Here is a 22123-nt window from a genome sequence, read left to right as displayed (position 1 = left end):
CTGACTGTATTTTCTGCCTTACAATGTGACAATCTATCTCAATGTGTTTTGTCCTCTCATGGAAGACAGGATTATGAGCCAGATAGCATGCAGCTTGATTATCACAATATACCATTGCTGGTTGAGGATGCTGAATCTGAAGATCTTGAAGAAGGTATGAAATCCATTGAATTTCACAAGTCAGATTTGCTAATGCCCTGTATTCTGCTTCTGAACTGGATTTTGAAACAGTTGCTTGTTTCTTTGTTTTCCAGGATATTAGAGAATTTCCAATGAAAACACAATTTCCAGTTATTGATCTTCTACTGTCAGGACATGTTGCCCAATCTGAGTCTGAGAAGGCTTTTATCTGTATAGAATTGTCTTTGGAAAAGAACAATCCTTGTCCTGGAGATTTCTTCAGATATCTTAGAATCCTGCCTATTGCTGCATAGTGCTTCTCAGTTGGACAGTCAAGATATTGAGATAGTTGCTGAACTGAAAAAGCTATGTCTGGTCTTGTATTACATAGGTAGATTAATTTACCTACTAGTCTTCTGTAATCTTTTACTTCAGAATATAATGGACTGTCATCTTTTGTGAGTCTTGTTGCTGTGATCATTGGTGTCTTTGCTGGTTTAGAACCAAGATATCCTGTTTCTTGTAACAAATCAAGCACATACTTCTTTTGACATAGATTAATACCATCCTTTGATCTAGCTACTTCAAGTCCTAGGAAAAATTTCAGAGATCCTAAATCCTTGATTTTGAACTCTCTATGTAGATAATCTTTTATAGAAGTAATCTCTTCTATGTCATTTCCTGAGAGAATAACATCATCTACATATACTAGAAGAGCTGTGAATTTACTACTTTGTGTCTTTGTGAATAATGAAGAATCTGATTGTGCCTGTTTATATCCTTGTGATAACAAAGCCTCTGTTAGCTTCAGATTCCACTGCCTGCTGGCTTGTTTAAGCCCATATAAAGACTTATTTAACCTGCATACTGTGTTAGTTTTCTCACAAAAAACACCAAGTGGTACTTGCATATATACTTCTTCATTTAACTCTCCATGTAAAAAAGCATTATTTATATCTAGTTGTTGTAAAATCCAGTTTTGAGATGCTGCAATGGCTAACAAAACCCTTATAGTTGTTATCTTAGCTACTGGTGAGAATGTATCTAAGTAATCTATCCCATTTTGTTGTGTGTAGTCTTTTGCTACTAGGCGTGCCTTATGTCTTTCTAATGTCCCATCACTATGATACTTAGTTTTAAACACCCATTTACAACCTATTGGAACCTTTCCAGTTGGTAATTCAGTCATAGTCCATGTATTATTCAATTCTAAAGCTTTTAACTCTGCTGTCATTGCCTCTTTCCAACAATTATGTTTAATAGCCTCATTGTAGGTCTTTGGTTCTTTATTTGAATCAATCATCACTGAAAAAACTCTATGTTTAGACAACAAGTTATCATAAGTAAAGACTTTTGATAATGTATGAGGTGTTGTCTGAACCTTTGATACATTACAAATGTAATCTGTCAAAAAAGCAGGTTTATGCATTACTCTATTTGACTTTCTTACTGAAACTACAGGTTGTGTCTGGTTATTTATAGCAATATCTTGGGTAAAAACTGATTCATTTTCAGCAACAGGTTGTGAAGATAAGACATCAATCTCTGTATTTATCCTATGTGAAACATCTAACAATTCATCATCAATAGAATTAATCACAGTTGGCAAAACACATGCTGTTGAATCAAAAGATAAAGCTAAAGCAGAATCCTTAAAAGGAAATAAATGTTCATAAAATCTGACATCTCTAGAGATAAAAGTTTGTCTAGATTGAATATTATATAATCTGAATCCTTTTGTGTTTTCTGGATAACCTATGAATAAACACTGAGTAGCTCTAGGTGTAAATTTATTTCTATTATGTGCAATTGTAGAAGCATAAGCCAAGCATCCAAATACTTTTAATTGATCAAACACAGGCAATTTATTAAATAAAATCTCATAAGGAGTTTTAGAATCAATAACAGGAGAAGGAATCCTATTAATCAGAAAAACTGCATGATGCACACAAGCAGACCAAAAAATCAATGGCAAAGATGACTGAAACTTTAATGATCTAGCTACATTTAATATATGTTGATGTTTTCTTTCTACTATTGAATTTTGCTGAGGTGTATAAACACATGTAGTTTGATGAATAATACCTTTATTGTTAAAAAAATCACACATATTAAATTCAAGACCATTATCTGTTCTTATTACCTTTACTTTTTTTACCAAACTGAGTTTCAACATAAGTACAAAAATTAACAATTATAGCTCTAGCCTCAGATTTTAACTTTAACAGAAACAACCAAGTATATCTGCTTTTATCATCTACTATAGTTAAAAAATATTTGTGACCATATATAGAATGAACTCTTGCTGGTCCCCACAAATCAATATGAATCAAATCAAAACAGTTTGCAGAAACAGAACAACTCAATGGAAAAGGATTTCTCTTTTGCTTAGCCAAATGACAAGTTTTACAATGAGTATCAATAGGAAGTTTAATACTAGAGTCTATAGATTGTAATCTTTTCAAACTTGAATGAGATAAATGTCCTAATCTAAAATGCCACAGACTATTAGAATCAACTTTTTCAGTTAAACAATGTATCTCATCTTCTTTTGAAATAACATGAATAGTAACAGTTTTTGAAACATTTGCAGCAAAACTGGCCATATCAAGCATAGATTGATTTTCATGAAACTGATCCCTATCCAGATGATAGAGACCTTGAATTTCTCTAGCTAATCCAATCATCATCCATCTGGTATGATCCTGTATAATACAAAGATTTCTATGTAATATAAAACAATAATCATATTGTCTAATTAACTTACTAGTGGATATAAGATTAAAGGAAAACACAGGAACATATAACACATTCTGAAGAATCAAATTTTTACTAAACTTTACAATCCCTATATGTGTAACAGAAACTTTTTGATTATTTGGCAAGGTAACAAACACATCTTTAACCAACTCATAAGAAGTAAAAGCATGCAAAGAACAAGCAATATGATCAGTAGCACCTGAGTCTATAATCCAAGTTGTACTAGCAGACTTCTGTGTATATGCACAAGCAGTAAAATTCTTAAAATAAGAATAAGTATTAGAAAAAGTATCTGGCTCTTCTGCTACTGGAACAAAATTTGTTGAGATAGTATTCACTCTTGGTGATGCAGCTTTAGCAGACACATTTTGTTGCAGAAGAGTCATTAACTGTGTATACTGCTCTTGAGTTATTGGAGGTGCAGCTGTACTTGATTCATTTGCAGAAAAACCATGTGTAACATGTTTTTCTTGATTCTGAAACTTCTCATATTCAAATGTTTCAGCTCCATATGAATTTTGTCCTTCATAATTATACTCCTCATATCCATAATTTTGATCTATACCATAACTATCTTCCTGATCACTAGAATCAATCAATTCTCCTACTTGATTAACATAAGACTGTGGTGTGAACCTAGGCTTGTATCCAGGAGGATACCCATGTTTCTTGAAACATATATCTATAGTATGTCCAGAGAAACCACAATGACTACATATAGGCTTGCCATTATTAGGAGCAGTGTAAAATCTCTTTTGCCCCCCCTGAGGTCTAAAATTATTCTGTCCAGGATTAACATTCATTGGTGGTTTAGAAATTCTATTATTCTGAAATCTATTATTTCCATAAGTCTGTCTGTTAAAAGAAGTAGCCTGTGCAGCAAAAACATGTGGATCCACATTCTGTGATACATTCAGTCCACTCCCTAATTCTCTTTCATGTTGCAAAGCTAATGAAAAAACTTTGTTGATCTTAGGTAAAGGTTCTATCATCAAAACTTGGGTTCTAATAACAGAATATCCTTCATTTAACCCTTTTAAAAACCTAATTATACAATCAGCTTCTTGATAATCTTTTACCAAAGATAAAGCATTACAATGACACTGAGGTATACACATACAGACAGGTATCATCCTCATATTAGTCAACTCATCCCAAAGCATTTTTAAGTGAGTAAAGTAATCAGTTACTGAAAGATTGTTTTGTTTAAAACCATAAATCTCTTCCTGTAAATCAGAAATCCTTGTAACATTTCCTTGTGAAAACCTATCATGTAAATCTTTCCAAACATCTAAAGCATTGTCAATCCACAATATACTTTGAGCAATAGAAGGAGTTAATGATCTCAAGATTCAAGAAAGTACCATTGTGTTACAACGTTCCCAAACAGGAAAAATCTGATCATTCTTTGCTGGAATTGGAATGCTCCCATCAACAAACTTCAACTTGTTTTTTGATAACAAACACATACGCATAGAACGAGCCCATGAATGATAATTCTGACCATTCATTAATGGTGTTACTAAAACTAATGATGGATTTTCATTAGGATGCATATAAAACGGACTAGAAGGCATCTCGTGATCTGGGATTGAAGAAAACACCATTTTATCAGGAAATGAATAAACTGAAGTAATCTTGAAAAGAAAAATTAAGAAGAATCTGAATAAGAATGAAAAAGATTATCAAGGATTAAAAAAGATTTATATGAACAAAGATGAATTTAATCAAGATTATAATCGCTTTTCGAAAGAACAAGATTATGAAGAACTGAATAAGATTGATAAGATTTAATTGAAAAATCAAAGAACAAATAAGAAATAGAGATCAGAATCAAAGATCAATAAGAACTTGAATAAGATTGACAATGTGATTGTTTAGAGATTTGAGTGCGCGAAATGTTGCTTTGATACCATATCAGAATTGAACAAGATTGCAGAAAATTTTCATTAAGGAAGAATGAAGAACATAGCTCTGTAATTATAGAGCTTTACTTTTACACGTGTTATGTTCTAATTGGAAGAGAATAAAACTAATCCTATTGGTTACTAGACTAATGGCTATAACTTAATAACAGATGTAGCTGTTATTTACAAACAGTAAAAGTAACTAACTCCTCCTATAACTGCTTCTATTCTTTCTTGATTGTTCTTCAAGTTTGATGCAAGCTTGAGCTAGGAAACTCAGATCTTCATTATGCTTAATACACTAAATATGATGTGGGGTCCGTTCCTATATGTTGACGTCTACGTGACATCACAATCTAAAAAATTATTCTGTATATAATTACTGTAAAAAAACGGTAAAACAAAATAATTTGGATGGCAAATGATAATTTTTTCATCTTTTTGCTCTTTAATTAATAATTAATGTTTAGTTTTCTTCCTCACTACTTCTTTAATGACTGTTCATTTTTTAGTTTGTTCTTTTTTGTATTCCATTAGAAGCGAAAACGATTCCTACCCAAAAACGTTATGACAAGCCAGACCCACTATTTTAGAGGCTACTAGTACCAGAACTGTATCCACAAATTTTTAAATTTTGAATGTTTCTTTAAGAAGCAGCAGATCTACCCTTTCTTCTCCACCGTTGAAATCCGCCCCTCATTCATTTCGTAGTGCCTTGGGTTTGGCTCATCATCATCCTCCTCATTATGATCAACAAGTGTTCGAAACAATTCCTTCCAGTGTTATCAGGAACGCAGTGTGCATTTCGGGTCGTGGTACGGGCATAGAAACGGAATACGTTAGTTTATTTTTAACAGTACGTAGGAGGTAGGATCAGTTGGTATGTTCTTTTTATATTCGGTACCCTGAACCATTTTATTCTTAACGTTTTTCCTTTATATAGGTAAAATTGTATTCTTTTTAAAAAAAATAAATGCATTATTTTTTAGTTTAACCTAAGTAAATAGGCGTGACTTTTTATTTTCTATGGTGAATTACATACATTTTTTATTTTTAATTAAAGTTAAATTGAAAATTTTATCATATATTAATTAAATTGACAGTTAATATGACTTTAATTTTAAACTCTCTCCAGTAAGTGTATTGGAGTGGATGTCGTTATCTATGAGTCTTAATTAGATGTTTTTAAAATAAGAATATTTTTTAAGCCCATAGGCCCAAGATAGCAAAATCCTGAATAGAACACGCCAAACTGGTTTTCTTTATCTGATGCCTCTATTCTTCGTCTTCTTCTACATCTTATTTTGCGTTTTAAAGTTTCAGTCCTCTTTTTTTCTCGTTTGACAAAAATTAAAAGAAACGCTTTACATAGAGTTTCAGTACGCGTACTAAAGTGTTTTTGGTACTCTAAAGTACTGCGAATTAGGATGCACGTAACAATTCGTGGTACCCCAAAGGTTTAGCGAATTCTGATAACACCGATCCCAGCCTTAAAGTTACTCAAAGGTTTTGCTGCAATAATCCATATACTCAATTTTTTTGCTTTGATTTGTTTTGATATTTGTTCTTTCTACATATAGCATAAAATTTAGGCTTAAATGAACAAAAAATCACCAACTTTCGCGTGTTTTTAGTATTTAATATAATATTTTAATCTTGATAAAAAATACATGAACTTTGAAAAATTTGCAATTAAAGACATCGGCTCCGTTTGGATGTAAAACGGCACCGTTTTAGATTAAAACGACGTCGTTTTGGATGTAAAATGACACTATTTTTCAGAGGAAAACACACGTGGACTTAATTGCAAAAAAATAGAAAGTTCATGTTATATATGCCAAAATTAAGAGATTATGTTAAATACCAAAAACACGTGAAAGTTAATGATTTTTGGTGCATTTAAGCCTAAATTTTATTATTTTATAATTTTGTTATAAAAATGGGTTAGACATTTAGAAACAATAAAAAAGGTTTGTATGTGCATTTTCAGCCTGTATATATCTTTCGTTCTTCTTCCTATAAGTTTGTGGTGTGTGGATTTAAAGCTTTAGCAACAGTTGTAGATTTGGTGGAAATAGGAGCATCTATGAGGAAGAATTTTTTTCTCGAAAGAAATTTTATAGGAAGAAGATTATGGAAAAATATAGTTGGAGGTTTAGAGTTAGAAGATGATGTGAAAAATTTCCTTTAAGGTCCTTATACTTTGCATGTATTTTATGTATTATTTATAATGGCAAAAAGTTAAAAAGTCAAAATTATTTTTTGCACACTCTCACATGACGAGAGTGGGACACACTTGCCAAATTATATTCATTTAAAAGTGGAATATTAAACTCCCTGGATCACTAAACTTAGGCCAGATTACAGAAAGGTCACTAAACGGACTTTTGTTACAAAAGTATCACTGAAGTTAACAATTTGTTACAACGGGAAGTCACTCACACAAAATTCACCATTTTTGATGACATGTCTTGCCGGATTTGTCCACGTCATACATACCTCATACGCCACGTCAGACGGATTTTAATTAATATAAGCTCAAAAATCATATTAATTCATAAATAAAAATATAGGAACCTAACTTCATCTTTTCTAGGGTTTAAACACAATTAACCACTCAATTTAATTTACCTAAATTCATCTCATCCTCTCTAGTCATCACCACTGCCATCTTCTTCATTTTTCTGGAACACCATTCTTCCACTCCAATCACCACTACTGTCTTCCATCACCTCACGCGCAACAGCTCCACACTTCTTCTCTTAATCTTCGCCATCTATCCATCGTCGATGTCTAACCTCCCCCAGCAGCTTCCGTTTAAAGTTATCTCTGTCCCCGTTGCTCCTCTTTTTCTGCTGCTCGTTGCAACTGTGGGGAAAGGAAAGGAGAGATCTACCAGAAAAGAGATGGGTGTTTCCGGTCGTCCATTGGTGGAGTAGCGACGCTCTTCAGTTCTTCTCCGGCCACAAGTATTAAGAGTTTCAGATTATAGATTTGGAAAATCATTTCGTTTTTTTTTTGAAATCCAAATAGTTAGTGTTAATGATGATTTTCTGGAAATTATTTTTATGAATTTGAGGAAGAATATGAAGCAACAGTGAAGATGAAATTCAAATCGTTTTGGGTCTTGATAATTTCAACGATTGTGTTTGGTTTTTGAGAGATGGGCTTCCAGTGTCGTTCTTGTCACCGGTCTAGAAAGAAATGTTATTGTTGCTGGCCGGAGAGGATCTGCACTCTCGTCGCTCTTAGAGATGCAGCGCTTCCGCCGAACAGGTCCGCCCACCTGAGAAGACAACCAATTTTGATTTATTAGGTTTAGTTTAAATTTGATTTGATTAAATTAATTAGAATTTTAGTTTAGTTTTAATTAATATTAAAAACTAACAATTAAATTAATATTAAATTTAATTTAATTATTAATGTAAATAGTCCAAAATGATCCCTAAATTTTTATTAAACTAATATTTAATTAGAGATAAATTCGTCTGACGTGGCATATGAGGCATGTATGATGTGGAAAAATTCGGCGAGACATGTCATCAAAAACGGTGAGTTTTGTGTGAGTGACTTCCCGTTGAAACACATTGTTAACTTCAGTGATACTTTTGTAACAAAAGTCCGTTTAGTGACCTTTCTGTAATTTGGCCTAAGTATAGTGATCCAGGGAGTTTAATATCCTTTAAAAGTGTCAAACGTTTAAAACTTTGAGATAGGAATCTCCTCGATAAAAACGGTATAGTATAGGAGCTTTAGGTTGTTTTGCTGTGAAATTACCTAAAATTATGTTCTTGATGTAAATTGTCTTTCCATGATTTTGCAATCTTAACATGATTGCCATGAAATTCATACTTCCATAATCATTTCCATATCTTCCAAACTTCGATCCAGACTTGTTTTTGTGTTTTCAGGTTCGTTTGAACTCAAAATTGGGCCCTGTTTGAGCACACAGTTACTTAATTAGTTATAGGATATATTTGTGTTGTAATGGGCATTGTTCCTATTTATTTCGGGCCTCGAAACCCACAATTGTAATTTGCCCAGCCAACTGGGCCTTGAAGCCCAAACCTAACAAAACAAGCGACTTTCTAGAAGTGATTACGGGTTCGTCCAAACTCAAAATCAACCCCGATTTAAATCATTATATCAGTATCGTCAAAACAAAGAACTTCTGTGTTCTGACTGAGTCCTAATTCTGACCACCTCAACATTCACATCACATCGAGCGCTAGACACTCTGGTCTACAAGGTTTAAAAGTATCTCTAACCTTGCATGTATATCACCTGCCTTATGTGTATGCTTGAAATGTTTAAACGTTTTCCAAAAGCATGTCCAATCCAAATATTAACAGGCTAAAGGATTAACCACATAAAGTACTAATCAAACCCATCAAATCACCTAGAAATCATAGGATTGCCATAATAATGTAATTAGAAGGTTGTACAGGCATTCAAGACGACTTAAGAAAATCAATCTCACTTAGAAATCCAGCTTTAGGCTTTGCGGATGTAAAATGATCTAGACTAGCCAGTCTCTGTTATTTGATAGACATTCTAGGGTTAGATGTATGTTTAAAAGTACTTGCTACTTACCTCACATACCAATCCAAATAGAGTCATATGCGCGTCTTACATGGTTTAGTGCTTTCCTTTACTGCTTTTATACGTATTTACTTTCCAGTACATTATCCTATGAATTCCATGAATGTCTAGATGAGAAATAATCGAATATGTCCTGTAAATAGAAATGTAATCGATAAGTCAAGTACACGAGTTTTGGTAGAATGTTCACGAACCTAGTCTTTTTGTCTGATGTAAGGTGGTCTCATCCATAAGCGTGAGAGATATACCCAGTTGGTATAAAAGGCATTTCCTAACTAAGATAAGAGACGATTCCATTTTTCAAACTTTTGCAGATCCGATGTCAGCCATAAGTCTAGGCGAGCGGGCCCCGAACCCCGCTCCGCTTACAAACAATTATTCAGCGGTGAGTTTTGCAAAGCTTATTTCGAACTCTGATTTGCAACGGGACTGCTTTCTGTTGGCACTTTGGAAGCATAAAATCCCCCTAGATTTCAATTCTTCATTTGACTTTTGCACTGGGGTCGAATTACTTCCAAAGATTTTCTAGCTCGACGTCGGGTTCTTGATCATAAGCATTCTGTCTTCACCGCGCAAAATGGAAGCAGGTTACGACACCATAATATTTTGTCCTTCCACTTAGAGGTTTTGGACTGATTTTCTTGTAAAAATTGGAGTTATGGCTTGGTCGATTTCGGAAGATATCACTAATTTTTATCATGTGTGGATAGATCTAGCGAATCTAAAATACAAGAAGTTTTGGGCTATTATTTGGTTTTTTAGCATTTGGCAGATTTGAAAGCTCTAAGGATTTGATTTTTCATTATATTAATAAGAGTGTGATTCATTCTAAATATCACAACCCTCATTTTATTTATGGTGTGGTAACAATATATTTCGATGTCTAGATTTTTTTTCGAAGTTTTAGAGCTTGTTTTTTTGTCCGATCACATCTTATGGTAATGCTAATTTAATCACCATTTATAAAAAAAAAGTGGATTTTTTTTTGTAAATTTCTCCTTTCTATTTTATACCATTTTGCATGTAGATATTGCATCTAAGTTGCGCACTTATTAAAAAAACTGTTATTATTAAACATTTTTTAAAACAAGAGAACAACCGTCTAAAAGAGTCGGGTTGGAATCCCCAATTTTATGTAATGAGAAATTTTTTGCCACTTGGCCAAACTTTAAAGTGTAGAAAAAAGTGTGAAATATGGAGGATATATTTAATTCTGTCAAAAAATTTATAATAAATTTATGACGGTATTGCGGATTACATCCTCACATTACAATTTGATAAAAGAAAATGCAGTATATATGCTTTGCAATTTAGATTTACAATCAATAATTAGTAATCTAATTAAATTATATATTTACCTAATCAAATAATACTTCTTCTTCTTTTGTCGCAAGTGCCTTACCTAAACTAACATAAATCAATCGGAGAGAACCTTACGCAACATTTCATAGCAATATGAGCATTTGTTTGGCTTTAATTAATTTTGCAAGTTTCTCCATAAAGTATAGATTAGCCGATCACTCATAAGCATTTGCACCATAAAAGAAAAAAGAGAACACAGAAAATTTAAAATACATCACAAAAACAATCTTAATTTGCGTCAGAAAATTTAAAATACATCACAAAAACAATCTTAATTTGCGTTTTTTCCTCTAATTTTTGCTTAGACGGCTCATGTACAATATGTTCATAGACACTAGCATGGATAGGTATCTTGCATACATTGGGTATTAAATATTCAATGTCACTAAATTTTGTATCATTTCATTTTGATCATATGATACTTTAATTTGTCTCAGTTTAGGTACTTAATCGAAGCTTCAAAAATACGAACAATAATTTTTTTTAGTAATTTATACCAAAAAAGTATATGTGAGTCCGGATTTTGCTACATCATGGAATAATAAAAAAATTCCTTCATCAAAATAATTAAAATAAATAAAAGTTAAATGACTGTAAAAATTTAATATTCAATATTGTTCACGTAAAAAACAGTTTATCTTGTGGTAAGATTAAGTTGCGATAATCATAAAGGAACTTCCTTTTATCTATGATTTTAAAGTTTTGCGTCTAAATTAAAATTAATTAATATTTTATCATTGACATTAGAGATAAATTCTTTAAATTGTCTTATGGATTTTGACACTAATGCTTATGAATTTTTTTACATAAAAAGTCATGCTGATGTTTTTAGCAAATAATATTCAATTATTATAATTAATAATATATCTTCTAATAAATATACTTAAATTAATTTAAATAAATAAAATTTATTTAACTTATTTAAGTGCAAATAAAATTTTAAATTTAAAAAGGGTTAACATTTTAAAATTACTAAATTTTACGAGCCAACTCAATTTTAATAAAACCTTTTAAAATTACGTTATTTAGCCCATTTTATGATATTGTGCTTATTTTATAGTCATTTAAAAAAAATACCGGCTTTTTCCTAATGACCGTCAATAATGTTGGTAAAAAATTATTAAGACATTGAATTTCATAAATTTATAACTTTTTTTTTATTTTTGTGTTAAAAATAAGTTTGAGGACTAATTTAAAATGAATTTTTTTGTTAAGTCGTTAATTGAGTTGACTAACACTAAAAACAGATGGATTGACTCAATCGTTGATGGAAATAAAAATGAAAAATAATATCGTTTGATTTTTAAATACCAGAAAGGAGAGTGTGAATTATAATATATATAAACGTTAAAAATAATTTGCTCTAAAATATAATAAAACAAAAATAGAAATAACATGCCAACATTGACTAGGTCAAAGACAACTGCCCCAAAAAACTCCATCTTTATGGTGGAGAAGGTGAGAAAATAACGATGAAGGTTCTACCTTCTCTATCTATACATTAATTACAGGTGAGATGTGCCAAATTCTCTTGACAAATTAAAGAGAAAAAAATACTGCAGTTTGTTTTTATAATTAGAAAAGAAAATAAAAGACAAGCGCTTGTGGGAGGAATTAAACCACAACCGAAGCAGAATGCTATTTTATATCATTTGAGGTATAATTCGTTGGTTAAAAAAAAACTACAATTATATAGTAATTAATGGTATACTTTTAAATACTTACAATTATACAGTAATTAAAAGGATTTTTGTTTCTTAATTTGTATGCAACTCCTAACAACAATTTGCTGCTGACCAAACTCACCAATAAAAGCTTTAAATCCTCAAATCCTATTTAATTTTCGTTTTGTTGAACTAAATTGGATTTGCCGACTTTACGAGTTCCCACCACATAGAGTTTGTAGAATTGTTGAGCTAAATTTGTATTTCTATGAGCAAAACGGTGCTCACACGCCTTGTTTAACAAGACCTCATTTAGAATTAACACAGAGAAATTCACAACTCACTCAAGTTTTAACTAACAATCGACCTTATCCTGGCTATAGTTCTTGACATTTTAGTTACTAGCTTGGGAGATTGATATGCTTCACTATTCAATATGAAAAACATAATAAAAAAAATTTCAAACGCTCTTATACTAGGTGGCCTGAGGGTCGCTCTGATACTAAAGTCAGTTGGGTTTTTTTTCGTAAATATAACGAGTTTAAGAAAGTGTTTAGGTCTAAAAAAATATTAACTTTCTCGACATTTGTCTAGAAGTATTTATAAACTTATGATGCGTTTGTTATCATGTCGTGGTGAAAAAGAGTGGTTAGTGCCCAGATAATAGCTTAAGCCACGTTTATGTTACTTACGCATACTGAACGAGTTAGCTGTGTTATTCCGTTATATGCGCGTAGCGGGATTTGATACAGGTTTCCCAGATGCTGAAAGTAGGCGAGAACGGTTTCTGACTCGCTTGAAATTATCGAAATTATTTAATAAAAATTATCAAAATTATCCAAAAATTATCGAAATTAACTGATACTTTAGTTCGCTATCAATATGAATTGAAACTTAAAAATCGGTGGTGATGTAATGAGTTTTTTTGTCTCTATACTCATAAAAAATGAGAGGTCTCAATCTCAAAGCAACTAAGCAAGAAATTATAATGAAATTAAGGTGACCGACTTGAATTTAGTGCAAAGAAAATGAAATTTTGCTTCCTACAAGATAATATTGTTTATAGTTATGGTTCGCATTTAGACCTTACATAATAGGGACATAAATTTAATGGATTAAATAATATTAATAAATGATAAAGACCATCAAAATTAGAAGAAATAAATATATTGATAATAGAAAGAGATCACATTTATATGTACTAATGTGAATCCGATGAACTAAATAAAAAAATTCAGTTGTCACCATCAAATCATGTCATTGGCTACAAATTGAGAAATAATAAGATTTAAGGCAAGATACAAAATTTTGGTGCCTACCAATTTCATCTTAGTGAATGTTAATTATAGTTGGTCAAATAAATGCACGGTAGTCCCTATCGAAATGTTAGCTATTTGAAAATACATATTTTTGGATCAACAAGCAAATCAATGTTTCAATTTCGGAAATTGATTTTAGGAGAACTCAAAGTATTATTATTTTACAATTTGGTGATTAAATGTTGGTTCATTTTAGTTTGATTTTCAAACTTTAGTATTATATCAACGAAAAATTTCCCAGTCAAAAATATATATTTGTCAGTCAAATATTACTCTCTTTCATAAATATACATAATTTGATGCAAAAACTTTCCAATAAAATAAATTTACATATAAGAAAAGACAAGTAAAATTGATTGTCACGCGGAAAAAATGACTAAAAACCGGCTATTATGTATACATTTTTGCAAAAAAATTCTCGTTGAAATGAAATTAAAATTTAGTAATTAAACGGCTTAATGGCGTAAAAAATCATGAACTTGAGCGTGTTTTGCAAATTTAATATAAACTTTCAATTTTGGCAAATTAATACATCAACTTTTAATTTTTTACAGTTTTAGCACCGATCGATTTTCCGTCAGAAAAATGCTGACGTGGACGCCGGAACAATGGTTATCCCGGTGTACACATCATCATTTTTTTCTATTTTTCTGAAGAAAAATTGATCGATACTAAAATTGCAAAATATTGGAAGTTGGTGTATTAATTTGCCAAAATTAAAAATTTATGTTAAATTTACAAAACACGATAAAGTTCGTGATTTTTTGCACCATTAAGCCTAATTAAAATAAAATGAATTACTAAATTTGGTTACCAAAATACAGTAACGTGATAGTTTGGGTCCCCATGAAATTAGATATCCAGCAATTTCCTCTTATAATATGTTGGAGGTATAAAGTGCGTAATTAATTTATATATAGTTATCATAAAGTTAATAAACTTTCACCTAAACTGATAAATATAGTTGTGTAGAGATTGAAATCTGAATAAATTTTAATAAAAAAAAGCAAACTACTTGCGAGGCTAGGGCAAATATTATAGTCAGAATTCCTATTAAACATGATCAGAGAAGATCATAGGCTCAATAATTGTTTCTTAAGAAGTAAGTGTTATAGTATGAAAATAGTATTGTATGAAAATAGTGACAATAGGTTTGGTCTACGGATGACGTGGTAGACCGAGTGTACCTAAGAATTTCTCGTGACGAGAAATTCTTATGTAGACTCGGTCTACCACGTCATCCGTAGACTAACCTATCATATTATAACACGTCATTAAAATGATGACAATCTTATAAATTCGTTTTTTACTTATTTACACCTTTGAATAGTAATATTATAAGATTGCCATCATTTTAATAATGTGTCATAATATGATAGGTTTGGTCTACGGATGACGTGGTAGACCGAGTGTACATAAGAATTTCTCGTGACAATAAGATCCAAGGGACCATGATTTTGCTACCATTTCTGGCTGCACGGTATAGAAGTTTATATTGTGAAATAAATTAGCTTAGCTACTTGTTTCTATTGTATTAATTTTTTTGATACGGGGTACATGACGTGTCCTGAACGGGTCCTAATTATGAGACGGCACCTTTAAACCTTCCACATTTAGACTATTCCCCACTCGAGCCGGGTAGGTTCCTTGTGGGAGGCAAAACTCTGGCCCCAAATTTTAAACGGCTGCATACATGAGTACGGTTCGAACCCGCGACCTTATTTAAATTAGAATAGTGCCTTATCAACTCATATACGTCTTAGGGTTTCTGTATTAATTAATAGCGCATTAGGTCAACTTTTACTCTCTAGAGTTAATTATGTTAATTATAATACTATAAAATGTTAATATTATAATTTATTTTGTAGTCTCATGATTATTTTTGGTGACAAAGACTAGAGGACAAACTCTATTTATATATTTGATATTTTATCATACAAATTTTATAAATATTAAGAATAAACCTGTACTATAGGATTTCTAGTTTTAAGTTTTATATGTACATAGATAGGCATCAAAATGACTTTTAAATCAAACTTGCATTTTGATGTGTTTTTAGAGGCTATAGTAAGATTTAAATGCTATCATTTAGATTAGCGAATAAATTTTAACGTGAAGCATGGATTTCTAATTTTAACGGTAGCTAGTATTAATTAAAAAAAATTCCTAATGGAAAAATGTTGGAAAAGAATTAAAGAAAGAATGATGTTTATAATTAATAATTTTGAAAAGATTAAAGACAAATAAAACAAAACGAAAAAGATATATGTTTGAAAATATTATAAAAGGATATTTAAAATTATGTAATTATTTTATCATTTTGACATTTTAATTTTAAATGAGATTTGTAATTTGAATCTCTCAAATTTGGTGATTTTGTGTTCTTTATCGTGACTTTTTAAAGATCTAGAAGTATTGTTGGAGATCAAGAAGCTGTTTGAGAGAAAGATAGGGGAGGAAATTGAAGATTTTGATGAAAAAATTCTGTCTGTAGTAGTAATCTGATGAAATTTTAAAAATCTACATAAAAATCCTACTTTGAGTCCTTGGAGATAATTCAAATTTTCACACTTGAAGAAACTTTCACTAGTAAACTCGTGATTACTGTTTATCTATGTTCAACATGACAAACAAATATACATTTGAAAATAATTTATCTTGTCTATCATGCTTCGTTGCCAAACGTTTAAAAATCGGCACAGATGGTCATTTTTTACTATCTTAGATTTTTTTTATAGACATTAGTGAATCAAATAAAAAAAATTACTATAAGAGCAACCTTTCAACGCTTATTCATCAAATTGTTTCATGCGTGGCACATTTAGAATTCAAATCAAGCTTGGCTCGAACAAAGAAAAAATCAACCCATATAATAACAAAATCAAATTCAATTTTTAAATTAACTTAATTAATTATATTATTATAAAATTAATATAATATTAAAATAATTAATATTTTTTATTTTAAAATAAAATTTATTAGAAAATTTTAATTCCACCACTCGATCATATTTCAGAACACCTAGATCGGTTTTCTCCTACAATGGAGAAAATCCAAATCTGGTCTTCTCCGTTAGAGGAGAGAACCAGCTCAGTCTTCTTTTTCAATGGAGAATACTGAGTCATTGGAGAAGACCAGATTGGAAAAGACCTTCAATGAAAAAGACCTAGCTGTTATTATGTGGATAGATTGGAACTAAATTCTTCAAACACGTTGAAACAATCTAGAAAATAAAAATTAAGCAAAAGATAGATCGAAAGACTAACTTTGTTGAAGGTACAAAATAGCATAGATAATTTATTCTCTTTCATTTATCATAACATTGATAAACTTTTTAAGGTTAATATTTAAAGAGTTTAATATTTAAAGTAAATGAATAACTTAAGTATTATTCTCAAATTTAATTATCATCTTAATATTTGATAATTAATAGCCAAAAAGCCAATTATAAACTGCAAAGTACATTGATATTTGGGTACATCAAAATTCAAAATAGAAAACAAAACAAGAAAAAAATGTGTGCCTGGGCAAATAGTTAAAACCAGAATCAGACAAAGCACAGCTGGCAGTCCAACGTTCGAATTTTGGTGAAATTTTTCATAATTTTCACCTAATCATACTCCCAAAATATCCATACAGTGAACAGAAATTCATACAGAAGTAGGCCATCTTCCTGCTACCATGTCTTTGTTAATCATCAAACGCCACGTGTACAGTTAAACTACAGTAACTAGCAAAAGAACCCTCAGATTTTCACACTGAAACTTTTTACCATCCAATACTAACTGCTTAACTGTACATTCATTAGTGCTTAAAACGGTCAAGTTGGTGGGTGATAAAGTTCCGTTAGCTACGCAAAACTTAGTTTAGATTCTTCTATTTCCACTCTCACGTGGGCTCCACCCACTACCCAATTACCTCAATCTTCCACTCCTTCCCTCCTATAAAAATCACTAACCCCACTCTCCACAAAGCTAACCAAATCTCCATATTTCTTCTCCGTTAACCGTAACAGCCAAACACAGAACTCAATGTCTTCATTTCCTTTCTTCCTCTTGCTCCTCTCGTTCTCCGTCTTCACCGGTAACTATTTTCCGTTAATCTAACATTTTTAAATTCATGGTTTGATGTTTTTAACGTTGTTTTATCTGTCGTGTCTTAAAATTTTGCAGATGCAGCGGGTCAGTTCGGGATAAACTACGGCAGAGTGGCGGATAATCTACCGACGCCGACCAAAGTTGTGGAGCTTCTTAAATCACAGGGGATCACACGTGTTAAACTATACGACACTGAGTCTACCGTTTTGAAAGCACTTGCTGACTCAGGTATAAACGTCGTCGTTGCGCTTCCTAATGAGCTTCTTGCTTCTACAGCAGCAGAGCAATCCTTTGCTGATAACTGGGTGCAATCTAATATTATTCAGTATCATCCACAAACTCAAATTGAAGCCATTGCTGTCGGTAATGAAGTTTTTGTTGACCCCAAAAACACTACTAAATTTCTTGTCTCCGCTATGAAAAATGTTCAGAACTCTCTGGTTAAGTTTAATCTTTCTACCATAAAAGTTTCATCTCCTATTGCTTTAAGCGCTCTCCAAAACTCATACCCGTCGTCATCCGGGTCGTTTAAAACCGACTTGATTGAACCCGTTTTGAAACCCATGCTTGAATTCTTACGAAAAACTGACTCGTATTTGATGGTTAATGCCTACCCGTTTTTTGCTTACGCTGCTAACTCTAAAGAAATATCGTTAGACTATGCCTTGTTTAAGGAAAATTCGGGCGTTGTGGATTCGGGTAACGGGTTGAAATATTATAGTCTTTTAGAAGCCCAACTCGACGCCGTTTTTGCTGCTATGAAAGCTGTTCAATACGACGACGTGAAGCTGGTTGTGACAGAGACTGGGTGGCCTTCCATGGGTGAAGAGAATGAGATAGGCGCAAGTTCTGCCAATGCGGCGTCGTATAATGGCAATTTGGTAAAAAGGGTGCTGACGGGGAAGGGGACCCCACTAAGACCAGAAGATCCACTCAACGTTTACTTGTTTGCTTTGTTTAATGAGAATCAGAAAACGGGACCCACATCCGAGAGAAATTATGGTCTATTTTACCCTAATGAGCAGAAAGTTTACGATATACCACTCACACTGAAAGAATCGTCAACGCCGGTCAACCAAAACAAGACTCAGACTCCTCCGGTGAATGACGTCGGCGGCGAGGTCTCTAAGGCGGCGGTCGGACAAACTTGGTGTGTGGCCAACGGACAAGCTGGAAAAAAGAAGCTACAGGCGGCTATTGATTATGCCTGTGGTGAAGGCGGAGCTGACTGCCGTCCGATTCAGGACGGTGCCACGTGTTATAATCCTAATAGTATTGAGGCTCACGCTTCTTATGCATTTAACAGTTATTATCAAAAGAAAAACCGTGCTGCTGGCACGTGTAGTTTTGATGGTGCGGCCTATGTGGTCACTCAGCCTCCTAGTAAGTACACGATCCCTCCCGGTTAATTTTTATTTTATAGTAATTATTATTTGTCCTTAAATTACATTTTATAATTAATTTTGAGCATCAGACTGATTAACTAATTGCCTAATTTAATTTTTTTTTTTTGCCAAATTGCCTAATTTAATTTCAGGATATGGAAGTTGTGAGTTTCCAACGGGGTACTGATTGGACAAAGAAGTGGAGGATTTATTCTTTTTTTCTTTCTCACTACATGTTTATTTAGATATTTAGGAAACTATTTATTTCTTTCCCTATTTTGTATTTATTGCTATATATAAATTATTTTTATTTTATTGAGTTATGAGTAGTTGATATTGTTGTAGTTGGTTTGACAATTACCACCGGCGTTATTCATTTGCTAATTCTATGCTTATAGAGTGTATTTAGTTTGAAACAAACTAAGCGGAATTGATTTTTTAAAACAAGACCAAAATTATAAGAATGTAAAAAAATTTAAAAATGAAACAAACCACTTGATTTGATTAAAAAACGCTATATACTAAAATTTTAATTTTTTTTATTAAAGGTGGAAATCGGCTTTTTAGAGTCTCATGTTAGTTGTTACTTATCGAGGCGTGATTCGAGCCCACAACCTCTCGATGCACTTAGAGACGCCTTAACCATTAATTGATGATTTTATGTCAAAAACCAAATCAAATTAGAAACTGAATTAGTTGATAATCTGACCAAAAAAAAAATTAGTTGATAATCTGAATCAAATTTTATCAGTTGGATTCAATTTCACAGTTTGGTTAAATTTTTCCACACTCAATTAATGAATTAGAATTAATGGTGGAGGTAGGTGGTGGACAAATTGATTTCGATCATCTTGAATGTCTTCATCTCTTCTTAATGTGATAAAGTTTTTTTTTCTCTTGTTGTGTTGCATTTAAAATTTTGTGAAATTTGGTTGCGTAGTTATGTTAGGTGTGAAATATAATAAGAAAGCAAGAAATGATTGAAGATTTTCTTCAAGAAACCAACAAAAGTAACCAATTCACTTATCTAAGGGTGGTTGAGTCCCTTCCTTGTTGTCTAATCCAATACAACTAAAAAGGGGACTGAATTTGTTTTTCATGTGTAGTTGCATTTGACTTATGCATGATTTCATATAAACTATGTTGAAACCTTCAAGAAACCAACTCAGGAAAGAATGCCAATTGGTCTCGGTCTCTTTACATGATTTATAAATTAATGTACATTAAAAATATACTTTTTAATTTTATAAAATTTAAATATTAAACATTTTTACACTCTCACATTGTATGAAAATATCTTTGAAAATTAATGGTCGAAGATGATAAAAAACGAATGAATTAATGTAAAAATATTTTGACTCTAACATTTTTTTCAGAAGATTTTTAAAAATTAATGGTCAAAGATGGTAAAACTGAATAAATTAATCCAAAAATGTATTATAAATGAAATTTTTAAAATAGGATAGAAGAATTGTAATAAAAATATTGTCAAATAAAATAGGATAGAGGGCGGAGGCACTCGCAGACGAACCCATGCGACCGTCCTGGTCAGAGTTGGGCGGAGATGTAATTAAAAAAATATGAATTCCGTCTTAATTGGTATATAGAAATCATCGAATATAAATTTATTCATCATAGTTTTTCTCTCACTAAATTTTCTGATAGACTAGAGTACATATTTTGATGAATGGATTTTTTTTTCAACTGATCTCTCATATCTCTCTACTTTAATTATTGCAAATATGAAGGTTTGGACTCTTGATTATAGGTATTATGAAAAATATTGAACTGTAAAATTAAGGCAAAAAACAATTAGTATAAAAATTGATCACCATATTCTTGTAATAAGTGAAGCAATTTGCATTGTACTATTACTGAATCTTGCATTTCTAAAATTAATTCTAAATCGTACCTTAATTCAGAAAAGAAAAAAACTGAATCTAGGTGGACTGTGTGAACTAATGAATATCCAAGTTAAATGGGTTAATGGGCTTATCGTTTTTGTAAATAGTTATTTTATGTTGCAAACTTTAACAAATCAGTCAGGATGGCCGAGTGGTCTAAGGCGCCAGACTCAAGTTCTGGTCTTCGAAAGAGGGCGTGGGTTCAAATCCCACTTCTGACATTTTATTGATTATATTTTTTTACAGAAACTATTGGATTATATTTATTTTACAGACACCGTTAAAGGTTTAATCTATAATCTATAACAAATATAAAAGTGTATTTGTGGGGCAACACTTCCATTCACGGATAAAAATATCCTTTACATATTTTATCTAAGTTGATATTCCTAATTGTGACATATAAAAGTATTTGTGCTTAACAAATAGAAAGATGACATTTCTAATCCATAAAGAAAACATATTAAAAATAATTATCGCAGTAACTACCATTATGTATTAAACTCCTAATTCTAAAAGAAATTGTGCAACAACTATCATTATTATGTGTTAAATTTCTAATCCTAAAAGAAATTGCACAGATATATCACTATATATAAAAGAATATGATGAGTTTTATTAACATTAATAGTTGTGTTAAAGTTGACATTTTTTTATTTATTAGTTATTTAGTATAAAAAATAATATAAATTTGCTTCAATCATATTATTATTTTTTAATAAAAAAAATTAAATCTATTGCTTAATTCTAACTGTTTAACATTTCTAATAAAAGAAATTAAAATTTTATAAAATAATTAAACAAAAACAAATAAAAAAACACAAGTCCAATAAAATTTAAATAATAATATATTATTACAAAAATATATACAAATATAATTTTAAATAACGGGTCATATAGATATCATTAACGTGCGTAGCACGTGGCAAAGAAACTAGTAACGGATAAAATTAGTGTTGAACTGTAGTTAAAGAAAACAATATTGATAAGAAAAATTATGATA

The 22123-nt window shown here is 31.4% G+C and overlaps 1 protein-coding gene and 1 non-coding gene across 2 annotated transcripts; both read left to right on the top strand.

Moving 5' to 3' along the window:
• The first annotated feature begins 17695 nt into the window (after positions 1–17695).
• On the top strand, positions 17696–19535 carry LOC126669826 (glucan endo-1,3-beta-glucosidase 12-like). The gene is made up of 3 exons (XM_050363391.2): positions 17696–17817; positions 17907–19214; positions 19369–19535. Exons 1-3 carry the CDS (start codon positions 17766–17768, stop codon positions 19401–19403), a joined length of 1395 nt encoding a protein of 464 aa, XP_050219348.1. The 5' UTR covers positions 17696–17765; the 3' UTR covers positions 19404–19535.
• A 1722-nt stretch (positions 19536–21257) lies between these two features.
• TRNAL-CAA (transfer RNA leucine (anticodon CAA)) lies at positions 21258–21341 on the top strand. Its single transcript has one exon. It is a non-coding gene; the product is annotated as a tRNA-Leu (tRNA).
• The last annotated feature ends 782 nt before the right edge of the window (positions 21342–22123 follow it).

The sequence above is a fragment of the Mercurialis annua genome, linkage group LG2 (assembly GCF_937616625.2).
Source record: "Mercurialis annua linkage group LG2, ddMerAnnu1.2, whole genome shotgun sequence".
In the NCBI taxonomy this organism is placed as follows: domain Eukaryota; kingdom Viridiplantae; phylum Streptophyta; class Magnoliopsida; order Malpighiales; family Euphorbiaceae; genus Mercurialis; species Mercurialis annua.
This window is presented reverse-complemented; position numbering and strand designations above follow the sequence as displayed.